Source organism: Hemibagrus wyckioides, linkage group LG03, assembly GCF_019097595.1.
Source record: "Hemibagrus wyckioides isolate EC202008001 linkage group LG03, SWU_Hwy_1.0, whole genome shotgun sequence".
NCBI classification, from domain to species: Eukaryota; Metazoa; Chordata; class Actinopteri; order Siluriformes; family Bagridae; genus Hemibagrus; species Hemibagrus wyckioides.
Window position 1 is genome coordinate 15,023,512 of NC_080712.1, and position 22,178 is coordinate 15,045,689.

At 38.1% G+C, this 22,178-nt stretch overlaps 1 protein-coding gene across 3 annotated transcripts in view; it reads right to left on the minus strand.

The window, feature by feature from the left end:
* The window catches only part of slka (STE20-like kinase a), a 24,014-nt gene extending 2,472 nt beyond the window's left edge, over positions 1-21,542 (minus strand). The window contains exons 1-18 of one of the 3 annotated variants that reach the window (XM_058380329.1): positions 20,568-21,542; positions 13,739-13,903; positions 12,509-12,557; positions 11,351-11,500; positions 11,068-11,140; positions 10,637-10,831; positions 9,707-9,788; positions 9,463-9,594; positions 8,225-9,337; positions 8,016-8,146; positions 7,426-7,549; positions 6,889-7,068; positions 3,837-3,908; positions 1,981-2,110; positions 1,468-1,592; positions 785-973; positions 572-697; positions 26-139 (exon numbers count right to left, since the gene is read on the minus strand). In XM_058380329.1, the coding sequence (XP_058236312.1) occupies positions 26-139; positions 572-697; positions 785-973; positions 1,468-1,592; positions 1,981-2,110; positions 3,837-3,908; positions 6,889-7,068; positions 7,426-7,549; positions 8,016-8,146; positions 8,225-9,337; positions 9,463-9,594; positions 9,707-9,788; positions 10,637-10,831; positions 11,068-11,140; positions 11,351-11,500; positions 12,509-12,557; positions 13,739-13,903; positions 20,568-20,717 (3,300 nt within the window). In that variant the 5' untranslated portion in view covers positions 20,718-21,542. Of the gene's footprint in view, positions 1-25; positions 140-571; positions 698-784; positions 974-1,467; positions 1,593-1,980; positions 2,111-3,836; positions 3,909-4,961; positions 5,055-6,888; positions 7,069-7,425; positions 7,550-8,015; positions 8,147-8,224; positions 9,338-9,462; positions 9,595-9,706; positions 9,789-10,636; positions 10,832-11,067; positions 11,141-11,350; positions 11,501-12,508; positions 12,558-13,738; positions 13,904-20,567 lie in introns of all 3 variants that reach the window. The other 2 variants (XM_058380321.1, XM_058380339.1) reach the window with 2 other exon arrangements.
* Between the last annotated feature and the right edge of the window lie 636 nt (positions 21,543-22,178).

Sequence of the window (22,178 nt, forward strand, 5' to 3'; positions counted from 1 at the left end):
TCTGGAAGATCTGTTTGTGCAGTACCTTCTTCCTGGGACGAAGTTTCTCTCTCCACTCTTTAAGCTCTTGGCTGTGCTCCTCATCCAGCTCCTTCAGTTTCTGAGTCTCATGCTCAATCAGCACATGGCACTTCTCATTCTAGGTTTACAAATGAAAGAATAAGTTTAGTTATTCTGACTGTTAATACTGAAAACGATCACTAGCTCTATAACCTTGTTGTATGCATGTCATATGAGCATCTCAGAATGCACACATGGTCAAGTCTTCAGATGGATGAGCTACAACAGCAGAAAACATCAGGTTCTACTTCTGTCAGCAAAAAACAAAAAGGTGAGGCTGCAGTCCTATCATACCAAATCAGTCATGGTTCGAATAGCATGAAACCTACGAAGTATCGTTGCTGACAATGTCCCTTCATCTTAAAGTGACAGTGAGTTCATTGCTATTCAGTGATCTTCCCAGTCACCAGCTATCTTGAGTGCATGTCTCAATACTCAATATGTAATTTGTTTACACCCAGACACTGTTCTAGCTCACTTCAAGTTAAGTATTTGAATGTGTGTGTTGGACCTGTAGCTGTTGAAGCTCTCTGATATTGGAATCACACTGAAGTTGAAGGTCTCTCATCTGGTTCTCATGCTTCTGGTGCTGATGAAGTCGTTCATTCTTTTGTCTCTTCTCTTCCTGTACAGCAAACTACACCCAAAAACCAGTATAAGAACATACACTAGTCCTTCAAATTGGTATTAACATTTTTTTTTCAATAGCTTCTTGGTGTATTACCTGCTTAATTTTTTCTCTGTCCTGCTCCGGAGTTCCTGTGCCAGTGATGCGCAGACTTTTTTTAAACATGGCCATACGAGTCTTCGCTTCGCTGCGCTGGATCTTTGGTAGTCGGGCTCTCTCCTGAGCCTGCCTGTTCTTCATTTCTTCTATGAGGCGCTGGTTATAACCCTGCATCTGCTCCATCTCCTATCATTTAGCCGTGTTATAAGAGGACAGTGCACAGTGCAAAAAAAACAAACAAAAAAAAACAAAATCAAGACACAAAGCATTAACAAGCACAAAACAAGGAATAAAACAGTTCATACTCTGCTCTGAATCCTGATGCTGGTGGGTTATGCAATTAATAAAGTCATGGATTTCCTGGTAATGTTCCTGATGCTAGCAATTACTACATTCCAGACCATTTCTTACAACTGAAAAAAAAATACTATGAGGGGTTTACTGTACAGATACAGAAATACAATTATACAACTGGCAAAAACACATGGTTTCTCGCAGAACTGCAAAATTCCTGCAGTAGCTTCAAATGTATATACCCTGAAGGTCTACAGACTGATCAATTTTTGCTCCGTAAATGATCTGTAAAATTAAGCAATACCTATAAGACCTACTAAAACTGTGTGGAAATGATGTATTTTCTAAAATATGTTCATATTAAATTGCCTGCTGTATTCACGCACCTTGTCATGTCTCTTTAGGAGCTGGTGCCTTTGCATGAAGTACTGATCTTTTAACTGCTGCTTCAGCAACTGGTGCTTCTCCTGCAGGTGGCGCTCCTCCAACTCCCACATGGCTGCCTCACGCGCTGTATATAAGCATGTGATACGTGCGAGAGAGAGAAAGAGAGAGAGGGAGAAGATAAATAGACTGAATTCAACCAAAACAAAATAGACACACTGTAGCATGCAGTGTACAGGTCCAGACATGTCAATAAAAAGCCATTGCATCATGCTTCCGGCAATGTCACTTGCCAAGCCATATTTGTGTCACAGCCTACAATGGTTAATGTTGGTCTTTAGAAAGTCCTAAATGTGACTAACAGGGATGGACAAACTGATTTTGACTAGTTTTATTTACCCTAATATAAGAATATTGTTTTTTTTTATGACACAGAATGTCACAAAAACAAAAGCATTTTCATTGCAGCTTGTACATATTTAAATACAACAGCCAATCAATCGAAAATAGCTGACCTCTCAAAAGCTGCTGCTTATGGTTGAGACAATCTCGTTCTATGGTGGCGATCTCTAGTTTGTGCTGCTGGATGATTTTCTTCAGAGCACTGTCCAGCTCCTGCTGTTGCTTTTGCAGAAACTCCTGTTCCTGTGGTCATGTTGAATAAAAGACAGGAGAGGAGGCAAAGACAGACATCCGTACCAATTAGTACCTTGAACTGCAGAAGGGCTCTGCAACCATTAGTAAACGGTCACAAACTATTTGACACAAAAACAGGTAAAACACTAGCACAGACCATAGAACTGTTTGAAAAAGCATGGAGAAAAGTCCAACCAAATAGTAATAAATAGTAAAATAACAGTTATAAATGTCTTGTAGCAAGACAACATTTACATCTCATGAAAAAAATGTCCAATATGGATGAATGGAGCAGAAGAAAGACACGAGAACGTATTGTGCTTGTAATAACCAGGGCTCAGAGAAAAAATGTTTTTAAAAATCTCAAATCGGGTCGCTCTGACCACAAACAATAAGCCTCCATTTCTGGCTTTCCAACACCAGAACAGCGTTCCTTAACTGATTAGAAAAAAATGACACTTAATTATATGTTACATTTATACCGTCTGTATATTAAGCCCCATAGGATAAAATAATAGGGTTGGAAAGCTATTAGACCCAGCAGCTGTGTTTGCACTGATAAGGTCAGGTTCACAAACGGACACAAAATACTGTACTGATTATATTCCAACATATCACTATAAGTGTTTATAAGTGTTTAATAGGGAACAAATGCAATGTTTTATGTTCTTAATTGCTCACCTGTCAAATGCATACTTTAACATAATAATGCTTTATGTTAAGAAAATTCATGCAAATATACATTGCACTGTTTCAAACGTGACATGGTTTCAGAACACTGTTTTTGTGGGCGAGACACAACTCGCAAGATGGTGACCAAAAAAATAAGCATTATTAAAAAGTACCATACATTTATAATTAACAGAAGAAATACGGCCAACTTGTGTTTTTGTTTTCGTTTCTTTAGAACAGCTCAGAGCCCTGGTTACAACACAGATCTACATTAAGATAGAGTGTAAAGTTCAAAACAATGAGTAATACAAATAGCATTTGAAAATATGCTTCTCAATAAATCATTGACTTAAACATTACTCATTTATCTAAACTCTTCACCAAACATTACAATGCAGAGTATATATTTCCACAATGAGAGAATGTTTAGTGTTGTTACCCTAGGATACAAGTCCTACTGTAGCCACAGTGATGATCAGCGTTTCCATTTACGAACACACAGCCCAGTGGCACAGATAAAAACAGTGAGTGAAATATACAGGAACTCGAGTACATTTGGAGTAAATAACAGAGCACAGTATGTTGTGTTCAGAGAGAGACACTGCACCATAACACAACAGCGACAGCACTCCAAAAAACAAGAGCACTACCCGGCTCACATGTGCCATCTCCAACCTAATGCAATGCTAAAGTGCTATTAGTCTGAATTCATGTGCAAGGGTGCAACATTCCTTTCTTTACGCAAACCAGCTACATTGTTGATTAGGGTGTGGATAAAAAAGTGCTGTGTTTTTTGTCAGAGGAACACAGGGTACTATTGTTCATGAACTGATTAAAGCAAATATCACTACAAAAAGCGAATACATTACATATTATAAATACCTTTCTAAACATTCCCACCATGCCATGCAGGTGGATGTTTGTAGTTTTGTCGTGGCCTATACTGGAGTTATTCAATTAAATAAATTACATTTTGGAGCAGGACACTTAAATGTTTGGTGGTAGATAGGCACATATGAGCAGGGGCAGGTTTTGGACAGGGAGAAGAAGGGGCAAAACTTACATCCTGCATCTGAGCGTTGAACAGAGCACATGAGGACAACTGAAAAGACTGTATCATAACCTGGGCCACACCCTGTGGAGCGAAACACAGTGCACTCTACCACGTCAGGGACAAGTCACTCACACACGGGTGGCATCCTCCAAAACCCACACATGCATCATACTCATACTTTCAGGTTCTCACACTCACTTTCTCAGCTGCTGGTGGCTTAAGGTTCTGGGTTAAAAATGGAAGACTCTCAGACAAGAAGCAGTAAACATTGGTCCTCAAGGCTGACAGAGAAAAAGCTTGTTAAGCAGTAAATGAGTTGGAAAGTTAGCAGATGATCTCCTGGCTGTTCCTTTATGAATTCAGTGTCCTTCACATGCTTGGGATTTGAAGCATATAAGCAACAGTAGTAATATTTAGTAATACAAATTAGTCTGTTAAACCTGGACAACTGTTTGCACCAAGGAAAAATAAAACAAAATAGGCTTAGTATAGTATCTTCTCATGCTGCAAATGGATACAAGCTCTATTGGTGGTGGAGTCACTTTATGTACATGGGCATTCTCATGTCTGTGTCCCCTTTTCTGTTTCTGCTTCACACTGTGCAAAGTGTACAACCTCAACAATTACAGGACAAAATCATACCTAATAATTTGTGTTATCTCTTCAGCTATAGCCACACTTTGATATAATAGACTCGAATGATGGTCAAGTTCCTTTTAACAAAAATGGCACTACTTGACTCTATAGAATACAGTTAATGGAGAGATCTGCTTTATAAATCACATTATCTGGTGTCACCAAGAAGATGGATCCCTATTTAAGTCAGATTCCTCTCAAGGTTTCTTCATCACCTCAGAAGGTTTTTCCTCACAAATGGACAATGTCCGCTGTCCAATACGAACACATTTGAACTGAATTGATGTTTTCTGTTCTGTTTAAAAAATGGGAACTAGTTTAAAATACAAGCTAGTGAGTTAAATAACCACCAAAATGATAAACAGTATGGATTACTGCAACTTATACCCTTTGAATTCTTAAATGATGTTACCTTACAAAACTTACAAAAATTGCTGGATTTAAAAGCATGTACCGTGTTATCTGCAATGATGATGGTGATGACGTATGAGTCTTTACCTCTTCTTGCCGAATAAAAACGAGGTCTTCCTTTAAGCGTTTCATAAGCTCTTTTCTCATGTGTTTGGGGGACATGCCGATCTCCTGTTTGACCTACAGTGTACGAGTATGCAGATGATTGGAAATTTTGCTGTGTTAAGGACCGAGCACAGCTGATATTACGTATTAGTGTCAAGTCATGCATTGCTAAAGTTTACCAGTGTAATGATTAGTACTGTTCCACTGAAGCTCTAACCAGAATCAAGCAGCTGGATGATTTAGTGCAGATTTATATTTGAATGGAGATGTCCCAGAAACCTTAAGAGTCAGTTCTCTAACTGGTAAGTTGATTCTGTTAATGAGAAATGGATTAGATACCATAGTATGTATAAATCAGAGGAGTAGCAGAAACAGAAAAAACAAAGCTTTAAGAATAAGAGAAGGTTTTATGTGCATTGATTATGGATTACCCTGATTATATTATTGAGAACGCTCAACTTATCTAAATCTCTAAGATGATGCACACTGGGGGAGTGGTATACAGTACTCTCCAGTAGTAAAGGTGGCCAATTGAGTACTGTTGAAACCATTAGCTGGCAGATTTTGCACCTAGAACCTGAATCCAAGTTGTAGGACATTTATCATCTGCACATTTATTGCATTTTCACTTGGTGCAAGATCCCCTTTTCATGACGGGCTCAATTGCTGCCTTAGCAGTTACTCTACAGCAGAACCAGCCAAGTATGACCAAAGAGCCCTGAGGTCATGATATAGGATTTACTCTCTGATGGAAATCGACTGCTAGCATGTTACTGGGTTTATTGGCAGAATATAGCCTAGTGATCCAGAATTCATTTTCCCCAGTAAACAATTTTACAATACAGTTTAGTGAGCACCATTCTAGAGATATAATATAAATTCTAAACAAAAAACATTATCCATTATAATTATATAAAAAAAGCTATTATTGGATTAATTTACTATTAATCCATGAACCAGCTGAAGCCCTCCACCACAGCACCAAGTCCCACACTTCCACATTCATACAATCAACATCATTAGTAATATTTATACAATAAGAAACATGTACAATAAAACATTAATAAACATACAATTATGGCATCTATCTACTTAAAAACAGGGATAAACATTAAGCATTCAAAATACTGTTTATATTTGCAGATGAAACATAACCCAAGCTGAATACAGTGCTGTTAATTGCCATATCCGAATGATTAAAGAATTGGATTGCAGATAGAAACAGAGTCAAAATATCCACGTAAGTGTGCATGCAGAGGACCAACACTTGTATAAAAATTAAGGCTTAAGACTATTATTTACATGTCTATTTAACACAATTTTAGTGTCATGCTATGGCTATGATGGAGAAAGAAAATAGGGCATGCTTGACCCAGATGAAAAACCACCAAAGAATAAAACCCAAGTATAATAAAGCACTGTTAAATATTATTCAGATACAGCCAGGTATTATTTTTAGAAAGAAAAATTTTCCCTGATGAATGTGCAGAAAAAGAAATTCTATAGGAAAAAAAGTAGCAAAGAATAAATACATTAAAAACTGAGGAACAGTTTTTGTTAATAGTTTAGGCTAAAAGTGCATTATCAGAGCAGAACAGAGCCAAAGTGTAAAATGTGTTTACACTGAGCCAGTATTTTGTCCTGGCTGAATAAAGTAGAAACACACAGTGAATAGTAAACAATGCGCAAGATGACCTTGAAGACAGCTGCAAAAAGCAATCCCTGTGATGTTAAACAAAGCCCCATGTATACAGCTTTTTTGACAATCACAGAATTTAGAAAGAAAAAAAGATTTATACAGCACAGCCCCTTCACCATACAAAATCAAACCCATTTGGCAGTAGGTTTTAAGCTTAATTCTATACTGACATGCTTATAGTGCTAAATATGACTACTCTCTTCTGCTTACCTCTTTCTTGCGATTCTTTAACATGTTCTGGAATTTAGAGAGCTCCTTGTCTTGCTCAGATTTGATCCTCTTTGCCTCATCCCTCAGGCGATTGGTGTGGTCTTGTTCCATGCGCTCAACAGACTGCTTCTGCTGCTTCTCTAGGTTCTCAACCTCTTGGTCATACTGACGCTTCTTTCCCTATGACAAGGAGAGGGCGAGAGCGAGAGAGACTGAGATGTACAATAAATTGAAGAAAGTCTGTAACTTCAGGGTAACCCAATCTCTCCGATTTGTGTCTTTAGTGTAACTGAGGTAACCTGACAGGCTTTATTGAAAAATGTTCATAATATTTTAAACAACCTCGGAGTAAATTCCCCTCAGTCCTCAGAGATCATTTGACATGATTATCAAATTATCAAACTGTCATGAAAACATGTTTCCTTTACTGGCAGTGTGTCACAAACACCAATACAGCTACACTATGGATAATCGAATTTTTATGTCAATGATCCTGTTGCACACTAATATGTACTGTAAAGATATGAAGGCACTCACTGCCATCTCCTGCTCAAAGCGCCGGAACAGTTGCTCTTTCTGCTGCTGCAGCTTATTAGTGAGCTGTTGATGGGCTCTTTGCTCTTCCTTCTGTAGCAGCCTCAGCTCACGTAGCTCCTGACGCCTAAAGCCGGACCACAGAAAACATTTCATTACTACAAAATTAAAAACAAAAGTCGGCACACCATGAGTGCAGCACTAAAATTCAAGATTTGAAAAATTTTGAAAAGATCTTCGAGCACTTTCAAACCTATTATCCCATTTACCAAGAGAAAAATAGATCACATTCTTTTGTTTACTTAGTTTGGTATGTTTTTTTAGCTTTTCCGCAGCACATAATTAACAAAAAAAAACCCTAAAACACATGCCTGAGCAGGATACACGACTGAAAATGCACTCATAAAGTCACTTATTGGCCATATTTAAAACTTTGCCAAGTGCACATGGAAATCTCATAAGTCAGCCATGACTTCTTAAAGTACCCTGAAAGTCCCACATAAGCAGACAGAAATGTATCTGGATCAGTAACAAGGGGTGCAAATAATTCCGAGATATTTAATAACAGTGACAGAGGTCGCTTAAAACATTACCTTAAAAATCGTAGTTCTTCACTCTTGGTGTCATTATCAGTAACTATCTTTGAAGTGGTGACACTGACCTCCACCCCATCCACCATGAACTTACGAGTCTTTTTCAGAGTCTTCTTCTGGTATTTGGCATCCTGTGTAAGTACAACCCCATGATCATAAGCTATTTCTTAAAGGGCATAAATATTAAGAGCACACTGTGATTTTCTTACCTGTACAGAAATAGATCCCTCCTTACTTCTAGATAGGAAGCTAGAGATAGAAAGGTTCATGTCGATGCTGTTGGTATCTGCTGCAGAGCTGCTTCCTGAATCAGAGTCTTTCTCAATATCAGACTTAATTGCCACAGCTTTATTCTGGTCTACCTCATCCTCTGTAGCTGCTTCAGGGGATGCAGACTGTTCATAATTTGTTTCTGGGGTTTTCTTTGATACATGATCTACCTCATCTTTTTCTCCATTAATGATAATGACCGGTGACACATCCATAGAGGTCTTACTTTCATCAGGAACATCTTTCACAAATGATTCAAATTTGTTTTCCACTGGAATAGACTCCTTAGCATCTACTTCTGTTTTAGGTTGATCCTCTGCAGCTTCGGGTTGTAGCTCCTTTTCTTCCATCTCCTCTTTCTTTTTCTCTTCTGTGGGCATACCAACACCAGTTTCTTCTCCCTCATTTTCCTGCGGAACATCCTCTTTCCTCTTCTCTGTCTCTCCTTCAGTCTCAACCAAGTTCTTTCCTGTGTCATCCAAGCACACCTTACCCTGTTCAGTAACTTCAGTAATTTCTGCAGGTTTAGTACATTCCTCTACAAAAGGTTCCGGCTTCATTTCGTCCTTCATCTCCACCTGCTGATCTTTTTCTTCATCTGCCATTTTCTTTTCTTCCTCACAGCTCCGAGTGGAGTCAATCATCCTAATCTGCTCCTTCTCTTCCTCTCCAGTCTCTTCACTGACAGTCACAGACTTCTGGACAGCATCGTTCTGGGTTTCTGGAGCTTCAGCAATCTTCTCCTCAGCATTGCTTTCCGAAATCTGGACTTCTTCCTGGCTTGACACACTCTTGTCTCCAACTAGTGAGTCTTTAGGACTGAAGTCTGGCATCACAGCTGCCTTTCTGCTCTCTCCCTCAGCATGGTCAGGCTCAGTGGAATCCAGAACCACAGCTGAGCTCCTCTTACTGTCCTCAGCTGTTTTGGGTTTTGCCTGTGGCTCAGCTTTCTCAGTGACTGATTCCAGTGTGGATGCATTCTCAGAAAGCTTCTCGTCCTCTAAGCTGCCAGTGCTGATTTCAGACAGTGCACGCTTATGTCCCCGTGCATCCTGAATGCACAAAGAAATTATGACAAAATTGTTGAATAGTCTACTACAAAAGGCACAAGGCATTAAACGAATAAAACAGAATGGATAACCAGACCATACTGAGACTAGTTAATGAATAAACATACTGGCTGTGTGTCTGTCTCCTCTTCTTCCTCTTCTTCTTTGCCTTCCTCAATCTCCTCAAACACTTCTGCTTTAGCCTCAGCAATCAACTCACGCAGAGGTTTGTTATCAGCTACACTTAAAACAAATGGATGCTGAAATAAAATAAGATAGACGATTAAAATATGTGAGACAATATTATGCCATAGTAAATGATATTACGCATTTATTACATAGGAGCCCTATGATGCTTTACAGATAAGTCACCTGCAGGAGTTGAGTAGCGTTCCATCTATGATCTACATTCTTATCCAGAGCTTTCTTCAGGAAATCACTGAATTCTGGAGACCTGTTCAGTCAAGCAAGGAAACAAATGAAAATGCATTAATGAACTAATAATACATGACTGGAAAAACACTACGATCAAGAGAGCTCTGTGCACTTTCAGGCTCCCCATATGTAGATGTTTTGGGTGGGCGACTGCTAAACTGATTCATCATTACTCATTTCATCTGCCTGCAGCCTGCACACATCATTATGTCAGAGATTCACAGGCTCTTTGTTAAAAAAAAAAAAAAAAGAGACTTAAAGTGCCTGGCAAATTATATATACACTACCAGTCAAAAGTTTGGACACACTTCAATGTTTTTTGTTTAGGGATTTATTTTCTACATTCTAGAACAATACTGGAGATTTCAAAACTATGAAGTAACACACATGGATTTATGTACATATGTAACAACAACAAAAAACAACAGTCAGTTGTTATTTTAAGACACGAAGGTCAGGTGTTCTGGAATAGTTCTTGCAAGAACAGTATTGTCGAGTGCATTTGCAAAACCCATCAAGCATCATGATGAAACTGGCTCACATGAAGACCATCCCAGGAAAGCAAGACCAAAACTTACCTCTGCTGCAGAGGAGAAGTTCATTTAGAGTTACCAGCCTCAGAAATCACCAATTAACAGCACCTCAGATTAGAGCCGTTATGAAGGCTTTACAGAGCATCAGTAGCAGACATATCTCAATATCAACTGTTCAGAGGACATTATTGTGTATTTCGGTCGCCTTCAGCATTGTTTTACAATGTAGAAAGAAATAAACATCAGGAAAGACCATGGAATTAGAAGGTGTGTCCAAACTTTTGACTGGTAGTGTATATGTAAAATATATATAGTGCTGAGTCTGCAGCCATACCATCGGGAGGGCTGCATGAGTGTAGGGGGCTCAGATTTGGCTATTTTGAGCAGGACTCTCATAGGGTTCATCTCGTGATTGGGCGGCTCAATCTGTGCCAACTCGATCAGTGTGATCCCAAGGGACCAGATGTCCGCTTTGTAGTCATATGGTCTGTCTTTTGATGTCTCACACATCACCACTTCAGGAGCCATCCTACAGACAAAACAGGGATGAAATAAAAACAAGATTAACAGGGTAAAAGAAAATGTAAAATAAAAAAAACTTTATATATGTATAAATAAATATATACATATATTATATTATTATTATTATTATTATTATTATTATTATTATTATTATATAGAAAACAGTATTAAAAAAGTTTTAGAATTATCCTGATTCTGTGTCTGTGGCATTTGCCTTGAATTATAACAGAATAGATGACTAACCAGTAAGGAGTCCCAATGAAAGAATCTCGCCTCTGTAGAGTCCTAGTGTTTTTTGCAGACACTCCAAAGTCAGCTATGAGGAGACATTAAACCAAATTAGAGATACATACTTGATTACTGGTAAACCGAAAGAAAGAAGACCTAAGAAACAAGCTGCTATTGTATTCAATTTCATGAAGCCCTTATGTTGTCATGTTTTGTATGTAAATTAATAAATAATATATATTCAGTGGAACCCTAATAAATTATAAAAGTGAAAGCAGCAAAAAAAAAAAACCCTTACCCAACTTGACATCGCCATCTGAAGAAAACAGGATGTTTCCAGCTTTCAGGTCTCTGTGGATGATCTTATTCTCATGAAGATAAGCCAGTGCGTCCAAGGACTGTTTACACACCACACGGATCTGTGGCTCTGTCAGTGGCCGCTCCAGCTCTGGATACATGTGCGCAAAAATATAGACTTTCATGCAGTTCTATATAATTGTACATACTTATTAAAATGATTTACAAAAACACGCCTTTCTAGGACAATCGCATTAATTAAGTATTTCCTGTTGTGGAAAATACTTAATGATCTTGCTATTACTGAGGTTTAACCTAATTTGCCAGCTGATGCCAAGCCGACTCCTAGGCTGAAGTGGCAAGATGAATTGAAAAATTGGATTATTTATTTATTTATTTATTTTTATTATTATTATTTTGTGAACCTGATTACCCTCTCCAAATAGTTTTAGACTACAAAAAGAGTCCCAGAAAAACAAGAAGCTGTTGTTTATTAACTAAATGGGTCTTCATAATTTTCTGTTGCCCTTGGGTAGCTGATAACACTGCACCCTTGTGAAGGAGCTGTGACTGAGTCCATGATAAGAGGGTTAGTGAGATTGCTACACTACAAAGACAGCCAGAAGTATGAGTTACTCTAACACAAACTTAAAATCAGGGCAACCCAAGCCATTCCCAAAAGCACTTCTTTTATAAAATAAAAACAATAATAAAAATAATCAACATTATTCACTGCAGTACAAGTTAGACTTGATTAAAAAAACAACAACAGAGAAATAACTTCATGAAAAATAAGAAAATGATCTATTAAATGTGTGGCTGATCGTGACTGCAATGTTTCTGCAAGGCATAAGGAACAATCTGTCTTTCCATTTTTCAAGTATAATCTACTTCCAAAACATTTAGTGGAAAAACTCTGCATGAGGCTTTAGGAACACATCCAAATAATACAGCAGAAAAAAGGCTGAATCGCAGGAACCACTCCTTGAAACTAGAACTGCAATAATTGCATGTTTGGAGCTCTTCAGTGCCGAAGCATGCTCAGCCTTCTGTGTGGCAGTGGAATGGAGCATAATTTATTTGAGAGTATGGTTTAAATGATTCAACAGCTCTGAAATATCTCTTCAGCCTGAAATGAAACAAAGAAAATAAAACTCACCCAACATGACAGCATCGACTGCACCTCCTGCACAAAACTCAATAAGTATCTACAAACAGAAGAAAGGTAGAAGAAGAAGAAAGAAACTTTTTTTTAAAACCCAAATATGGAAATAGACCTACGACCATTTCATCCAAAAGTAATAAAAATGCAATAACAGCAACAAATGGACTACAAATAAAGAGCTTGACAAAAATTTATGCTCACAATCATCTGATTTTTAACTCAAGACCAGATTACACCCCAGATGCGATCAGAGAAAATGGGCAGATTTCAATCCAGATTTAATTTACTCCAAAACATAAACTCTGGACAAACCAGGTCCTCTGGTGATTAACTGAGACAGATAATATTCGATTATGCACCATTATAAGAAATTGCAGGCATTGGCAAGGTATAAAATTGCAAACTTTGGTAAAAGCTTTGTAATCTAAACCACTATGTCATTCTGTCAAGGGGTTTTAAATGGTACGATCAAAATCAATATATATTGTGTATAATGTTCCTTTTATACAAACCACAATGAAGAGGAAAGAGGGAGAAGTATTGGCCTGATTGCTACACAACCATCATAATTTACACATCAGATAAATATTGTTTATTCATTTACAATTTAAGGTTTCAAACTAAAAAACAACTGACCATCTGAAAAGAGTGTAGAATTTTCTCATGGCTTCATTAATATTTGAAATCTTTCTCACAGATACTCCCTGCTATGGGAACCGTTTGTCGGTGCACTTAAAGCTTTTAACAGCTGAGTGGATGGAGATCTTTCTCGCAGTTTTAACCAAACATGACAGTGTTGATGGGATGTACGCATAAAATCATCCTCTGATGAGCCTGCAGAAGCTGGACCACTGGACCAGTGTATAATTAATTCATAAGCACTTTCTCTGCTCATTTCTAATGGTATATTATCCTCCCATATACAGCGACCATTGAGGGGGCGCCATCTGAAACCACCTGCTTGTAATTGCTTTGGCAAAATGAAAAGTCTTCATCCACACATGAACGTAGAGTGCAGATTACTAAAACTAACTGCAAGGTCATTCATGAATGAATGAAGCAGCAATGTGCATAAAACATTTTTTAAAACTGCAGAAGCCCTCAGTGAAAAAGTAAAGTTGTCTTTCCTCTACATCTTAAAGCATGTGCATATTTATGTAGGTCTGCGTTTAGATACGCAGCTCACTTAGCTTGGGAATAACCACTCAAACAGACACTACTTACCCACAACTTGCTCTCAAAGTAAAATGCATCAAGCAGTTTGACAATATTCGGATGGTCACAGGAAGCAAGGATCTCTATCTCAACCATGTAGTCTTCCAGCTCCTCCTCTGTCTTAGTGTCAATCACTTTAGCAGCTGCAAGTATGCCTGTTTGCTTGTTCTGAGCCTGAAACAAAACAATACATGCAAAATGGTTTAACATACAGCAACACAATCCAAATACGTGCAAATCTAAACCTGCAAGTCACTCTGGCACAACAGTATGAAATTTAGACAGAACACAGGGGGAATCTTTCTTTAAGAACAAAAAACTGGAAAGCTTCACATAAACAGTATAGAATATAACGGCATCTAGATCATGGGTACTGCAAAGATTTTATGCATTATACTGAAATGTTTGCGTAAGTTACCTACTATTACATACTGCATTACTGACTGAGATTAACTGTGTGTTTGGCTGCATGGGGTGGTGACTTATTTATTTATTTTCAGTCCATGTATAGGTGATATTCTACATAGCACTTCAAAATGAATGCAACTAAGGAACCATGTGCATTTGATTCAGTTATTGTTGTTGGAATTAAAGGCATATGGTTAGGTCACTTTCTATCCTTTATCCCACACTTTATATATCTGTCAAAATACCAACGGGAAAGTTTGCTTCGTCGGCTTCATGAATACATATCCACATATAATCTAATGAGCTGATCTTAACATATACATAAACTGAATTTAGATATGTGTCATCAGAAAAAGATGCTGCCCAATGTAAATGGTTTTGTTGATTAATTGTTCTAATAGTGTAAATAAAATTTTTTTATAATTTTATTGCAAGACATGATATTTAATGGGGCAACAACTTAAAAAAAAAAAAAAAAAAAGACAATCACATATCTGTATGAAATGTCATCCTATTTCTGTACTTTCAAACATAAATTACATTTCCTAATATTAGAAAACTTGATTGTAAGGGTTAAATGTGCAATAAACAATAAACCAAACGTTAGTCTGACTGCAAATAAATTTGTCTCTGTAACTGCTGCGAGCTTAAAATAGCATCAATGGCCAAAAAAGCAGAACAAAAAACCGGAAACAAGGCAGGGTTACCTCATCAAGAGGTGCGGCATAAACGGTTCGAGAAAGCACAAGTAGCCTTATTGTACACAGTTCTCCGTTTGTGTGCACACATTATATCTATCCTCATATAAAGATTCAGTTCTCGACAGTCAAATGAAGATTAATTTCAGATTATGTTCATGTACTATCTCTGTACCATTAGCAGTGTGTTACAGCACATCTATTTTAAGTCAGCAAATGGGAGGAGTGACACAATTCCAATCACTAGTTCCTACACAGGCCTATTTTGGAAAGAGCTTCAAGTGTAACGTCTATGGATACGAAAACACAGAACAGTGGCCGGAGAAAGGAACAAGAGAAGTGTGTGTGTGGCTCACACTTTCTATTTACACAAAGCTTTACATCAGGCTTGTTCACACTGCTTTTCTTTGTATTAGCCAACACCTCTCCCTTCTGTAATCAGTGAGGAAACGGATGCAGCTTTTACGCGACTTAAAGGAGACGAATTAATGTGATCTTCCGAAAACTACAACAGACCGCAAATGGCATGTCTAATATAGATCGGCTCATTTTCTGAATATCATTAGGTTAAAAATGATACTTATTACACGATCACTGCACTTCAATTTGATTATTCCACCCAAGACATCAAGTGACATAAGATACTGATGGTAAACTAAATTATGATCCATCATCATGATAACAAACACAGCATCCTGTTTGCTTTTGATACTCATTTAGTTTTTTTTAGCTACACCTAGTGCTGTGCCTGCTCAAAGCCTGGTGTTTGCATTGAGGGTGGAAATATCATAAGGAAAACTCCTCTGGTGTGACACATGTTCACAGTATTCTCCCACACCCTTCTACCTAACTCTGCTCTGATGTAAAGACTATGGGAAGGGACACTTCCTGCAAGTCTCTCCCTCTCATCCGTTTGCTTAATCACTATCTGCCTGTTCATGCTTCACTACTCCTCCAAATGAAGACGAATCATTAAACGTTATTTTATGTTAGTTATGTTAAATAGTTAACATTATTGAAATTACTCGTGAGGATAGCACTTAAGCAAGGACAGCACTAACAAAATCATAAATTAACCACTTTTTCCTCCAGTTTTTTTTAAAATATACAATTGGTTAACAAATGATGGAGAATTAAAGTTAAAGGCTGTAAATTTGTCTTTCACTCACTTCATTTAGTATATAGGCCAGAGCTATTCAACTAACATTTTTAACAATCAGGACCTGAAGGGTGACGACAACTTTTATAGCTTAAACATTAGTGATGAGGCTATAAAAAGACAAATCAAAGTGGTTATGTTTCGGTGCTACGCATTACTACTTTCAAAGAGAACAAATGCCTGTTTCTCTCCTTTCGCCCTTTTAACACTGCATTCATAGTCAAAACAACAAGCTATGCCATTTACTCACTAATCAGAACAGAGTGGGTAAATAAAGTGAAAAATCTATTAATGTCTGTACTAACTCTCCCCACTTACTACTAATGAATGTCCAGTAGTCCAGTAGTGAGTCTCTGTTCCAATAATCTGCCTTCAGCTACATTGTTGATGTGATTAATGTTTAGTCTCTGAACAACCAGTATGCAGTTACGTATGCTTAAATACTTGTTGGATCTGCGTCCAATTTGTGGTCTTCCATTTAATGACCTCTGATACGTGTGAGGGACACACACTGGGCTGAACTCACACAACACACACACCCACAACACTTATTCTAGTGCTCCAGAAACACATCATCATAAGTCACCGTAATTTAAACAGTTAAATCACCTTTAACCAGAAACCACATAATTACAGTATTAAAAGTGATTACCAGTACTATATACGATATCATTAAAGGACCTATTAGCTTTAGAGGTAGTTAAGCAAAAATGTATTTTATATTTATATACATAGTTGCATGCTACAGTATTCAGCCGGGCAACTAAATTTTTAAGCTAAAAGAAATCCTTATGTGCTGTGGATGTTAATGAATGCTAAAGTAGCATGTATCAGCGGTATCCTGGAATTATAGTGCATTAGGGTTAATAATATAATGCACTATCCAGTATGCATGCTTTCCACTGAGAATACAGACATCACGACAGTGCAGTATTTCGTGAATAGGAAACAGATTCAGACACAATAAAAAAATTCACCCTGTGCTCTTGGCAGTGTTCATTTCGAAGATGATGACAAAAAATACTCGTCAACGACCATTTTTTCTGTGACTAAGATGAGCCGAGCCAAAAGACAAAACTAATATCTGATTCAAGACGTATTTAAGATTTAAATCTGAAATTTAAGACGTTTCTTTGTTAATGAGACGAAACTGGACTAAAATGCTTTTTTTTTCTTAGGAGTATACAAATCTTTGTATAGGCTAACCGTCTTTCATAATGTGTGTCCGTGACATTGGACTGTAAAGGGGGTGTTTGCATCTCAGACAGTCGGCAGGTATATGGAAGCATTTCTGTTATAATTCCTCTGAGAGAAAAAAAAAACAACATTATAAAATGTTGGCTATAAAATAGGTGGAAAGAATACCACAAACCTTAAGAGGCTTATGAATGCGCATTACCCTGCTATTTAAGTAGTTAAGTACTTTTCCTTAGCGTTAGGTGTTACTGGTTGGGTCAACAGGTAAATTCACTAGCAAATTTTCACGTTTTAGCTTTCTGTTAACTAACGTCAGTTAGCTAAACTTACTGCATAGTTCTGAGCCAGCCTTTCATAAATGTAAAATGCTTAACTATATATTGTACGACAGTTCGGCTTTTCTGTGGCATTCAGTTCTGTTTCTAATGAAAGCTGTATCGTGTGCTGTAGCAAGATTATTTAGGCCATGGCCTATTTGTTTCACTAACTTAATAGCATTTCTAAAATGACAGATGGATTTGGAAGTTATTTACTTAAGTTATTGCCCATGTACGTATGCTTAAGGCTGGAATACACTACATGATTTTTTTTCCCTATTTACATTCTGGAGAAGTTGACGCTCCCATATCTGAGTCGTCAGATTACATAAAAAGTCAAGTAGTGTATGATGGTAACAGACTATTGATTTCATCCAGTCGGAGGATATGAAACATGTGTGATCATGTTTTGAGCCGATTTTAGAACACACATCGTTTTCATTTGTCGTGCGTCTCCTAGCAACAAGGCCCTGAGGGCAGTGTCTATATAGCTTGGTATCTTGATTCGAATCTCTCATAGGCTTAATTGGTCTAAAGATTATAATGACTATTTTTGTACATACTACATAGAAAATTAAAGCTGGTAACTGCAGTTTGACTACAACTAATGACTAAAACTTGACAAAAATGCAATGACTTCGTCAACTTAAACTTTGAAAGTCAAAAATGACTAAAATGTGACGAAGACTAATAACCATTTTCGTCTGAAGATAAAGACTAAGACTAAATCAATAATGGCTGTCAAAATTAACACTGGCTCTTGGTTATTATGCCAAAACAGTGTAGCAGGTGGCAGCTTATGAACACCCAGTCAACTGTATGGCAAATGTATAATGCATTCCACAATAGGGCGCAGTAACAAAGCATGCTGACTATGTGCTTGAGAAGATATACAAGAGAGCACTGACTTGCATAAATGAGTTCTGAACTTCTGTACTGACTTCAGCAAATCACTCATGTCATTATGATCACATTATAATCACATTATGATCACATTTCCACCAATAAAGCCTAGTGATTTTTATTTAGCCCAGTACTGTGCAGCTCATATGTTTATTTGTCACTTGAATGCCTGTAGTTAACTCTTTTTTTAAACCCATAGCTTATCTTTTTCAATACAAAAATGTTTGCGGGAACGTTTATTTTCCTCTGACGGACTTTAATACATATCATCTCTAATACTACATCTTATCTACTCAATTTATTTGATCTCAAATCAAACCTTTTTAGTGATTAAGTGTTCAAATACTAGCATTTGCAGTGAACCTGAAATCCTTAAATGGGTTTACAAGTACAATGAACCACGAACCGTTAACTAATTTGAATTTGCAAATAATCTCTGTTTTACTGCCGGCTTAAAATAGCATTAGTGTTCAAAAAGGCAGAAGAAGTAGAAGTAGTAGGAAAAAAAAAAGTTAAAATTATAAAGGTGTGGTGTAAACTTGTGTGGTCTTTATGCCCTTATGACCACGAGTTCATCTGTACAACGTATCATATTCCAGATCCAACTGTTTTGTCTCGTAGTACAGTTAAACCCTTGTCAATAGTCTTTTGTGTCTTACACATATAATAGAGGAATGCTGGCAGCCTATTACATTAATGAATGCAGGAGTCATCAATACCAGTCCTGGAGAGCCTGAGTCCAGACTCGCTGGTGATTTCAAAAGAAACACAGCTTTCACTTTTACAATAGAATAACAATATCAGAGCACTGCAAACATACTGCCGAACCGATAGTGAAGTCTTTGCTCTCAGAAAGCTTCTGTTGTGTAGTTGTGCAAAATGTCAGAGGTGCAAAGGTGACTATTTGAGCCAAATCCAATTGGAATGTGATGCTCAGGATCACTCCAATACATCTGTGGTGATTTACGTGCTCAAGACATTTCCTTATCGCTGGGGTGGTGTACCTTTAATATGTATTTTACTTGAGAATACGTATATAATTTTAGATGCATAACTGGAGATTAAAACACAAAAGTACCTTCAAAGCTTTGTACACCTATGTATATATGCACCTTCCTAGGTAAAAGGTTGCAAAGGACAAAAAAGGTGCCAAACCAGTGACAAGAAAAGGTACAGTGGGGTGACCTTTATGACAGTGTAACATGCCTACTGAGCCTCGTAACGCTATATTGGCAAAAGTTTTGGGAAACCAATCCAAATTATTGAATTCTGGTATTGGGTCTGGCTCCTTAGTTCCAGTGAAAGAAACGCTTTATGCTTCAGCATACTAAGACATTTAATATTGAGTTTGTCCGCCTTTGCAGCTATAACAGCTTCAACTCTTCTGGGAAGGCTTCCCACAAGGTTTAGGAGCGTGTTCATGGGAATTTTTTTGACCATTCCTCTAGAAGCGCATTAGTGAGGTCAGGCACTGATGTTGGACGAGATGGTGTGGCTCGCAGTCTCCGCTCTAATTCATCCCAAAGATGTTTAGGTCAGGACTCAATCAGGTTCCTCCACACCAAACTCGCTCATCCATGTCTTTATGGACCTTGCTTTGTGCACTGGTTCACGGTCATGTTGGAACAGGAAGGGGTCATCTGCAAACTCTTCCCACAAAGTTGGGAGCATGAAATTGTCCAAAATGTCTCGGTATGCTGAAGCATTAAGACTTCCTTTCACTGGAACTAAGGGGCCAAGTCTAACCCCTGAAAAACAACAATGATTTGGAGGGGTGTCCCAAAAACATTTGGCAATATAGTGTATGTGATGAATCAGATGTCTCTGAGCAGGGTATTCACCACACTGCTCTGGACTCTGGTACCACAGGACTGGTATTAGACATCCCTACACGAGGCTGACATATGATCAAAAATAATAAACAAGCTTGCAGAACTCCTCCACAAATTCTGGGCAAGAGTATGAGGTGAGTCAGAATGATCAACAGACACACACGCAAAGACAAAATGACAAACGTCATGGCAAAACTGAGCCAAGCAGCTTGACTAGTCATGTGAAGAAAAGAAAAGGAGAAAAAAAAAAGGGATAGGTGGTGTCTCTACTTGGTACATTTTAATGCACAGACATAAACAAAAACACAATCCGACATCTTTTACCTTGTAGACCTTCCCGAAGGCTCCATCACCGAGCTCTCCCACAATCTCCCACACTTCCTCGGGATTCACGTCTCTATGAACGTGCTCGTATTGCTTTTTCTTTTTGTCCATGCCAAGCTTAAATATCTTCCTCAGGTTGAAAAACGACATCTTTGCCACTCGAGAGTCTGATTAAAAAGAAAAACAGAACTAAAACTAACCTAATCAGCTACTCACCTTAATTCAACTAAGTTTGCTAACTAGCTAGCTAGCTATTGCCACGCATTTAATGATGATAACAACGAGACTACAGTTAAAAGCAGAGTAGACACAGAGTTATCTCTGCTTTATGTTGGATGTACCGGAAATCACAAACCGAAGGAGAACTGACCAATTCTGAAAAACTGTGTAGGTTATATCCCTAAACATGTCCATAACGGTACTGGAGGATCATCCGCCCGTAGATACAAAATAGTAGTCCTTTCCTTTAGTTAGCTCGATCTTTTGACTCTGTTTATTTTCACGGGTTTAGCAGTAAAAACGAGAGCTTCTTCAAGAAACTCTACTTTAAAAGATTTCGCTTCACCTCGTCAGACGATAGGTGGAAATGCAGTAAAAGAAATGTATATTTATCCGAGAAATTCAGTGAGTCCAAACAGAAGTGAACGGATGCTGAAGTCCAAACTCCTCGGAAAGCAGCTAGCTAGCTTACAGTCAATCTACACAAACGGTCACGGCCCAGCCGCGCTGCCTCTCTGTTCCTGGTTAAAGAAAGAAAAATAAAATAGGCCTAAAAACGAAGAACCGCACTGCTCTACACTGTTACCGGATACATCACATCACTCCGGCCGGCAGATCAGGTTGTTGTGTTGATTTCAAACGTCCATGCAAATTTACAGGAAAGCTCCTTCCGTTTAAGTCCCAACTTCTGAAAAAAGATGAGGCGCCGTCGCGCTGTGGATGGAGAAGGCGCGTGCACAGCGGCGGTGAAGAAAGAGTCTGCGCATGCGCACTTGAGCGAATGAATGCTGACGCTCTGTCTTAACAGGAACTGGTTATTGTGGGCATTGAAACAGTAAATGTGTTAGACCTAAGGAGTGTTTATGTGATTAATATACAAATGTGTTCTGTAGACATTATATGCAGTCTATGTATATAACGTGAAATCGATTTATCTTTCATTTGTGCAAACTGAAAAAAAGTGAAAACAACACCAACAAACAAAAAAACACTGTTATTCCAATGTAATATCACCACCAGTATTTTTGTTATGATTCATCTGGAATAAAATCACATAAAGAGTCATTTTAGAAGAAGAGAAAGCCTTTATTTGTCACATATACATTACAGCACAGTGAAATTATTTCTTCACATATCCCATCTTCGGAGGGTGGGGTCAGAGCACAGGGTCACCCATGATACAGCACCCCTGGAGCTGAGAGGGGTAAGGGCCTTGCTCAAGGGCCCAACAGTGGCAACGGTGGGGCTTGAACTCCCGATCTTCCAGTCAACGAACCAGAGCCTTAACCCCTTGAGCCTTAACCACTTAAGCTACCACCACCCAATTTATTTTGATACACATTACTATCCTGATTCCTAAATTAGGCACAAGTACCACATTTCAACCTTTTC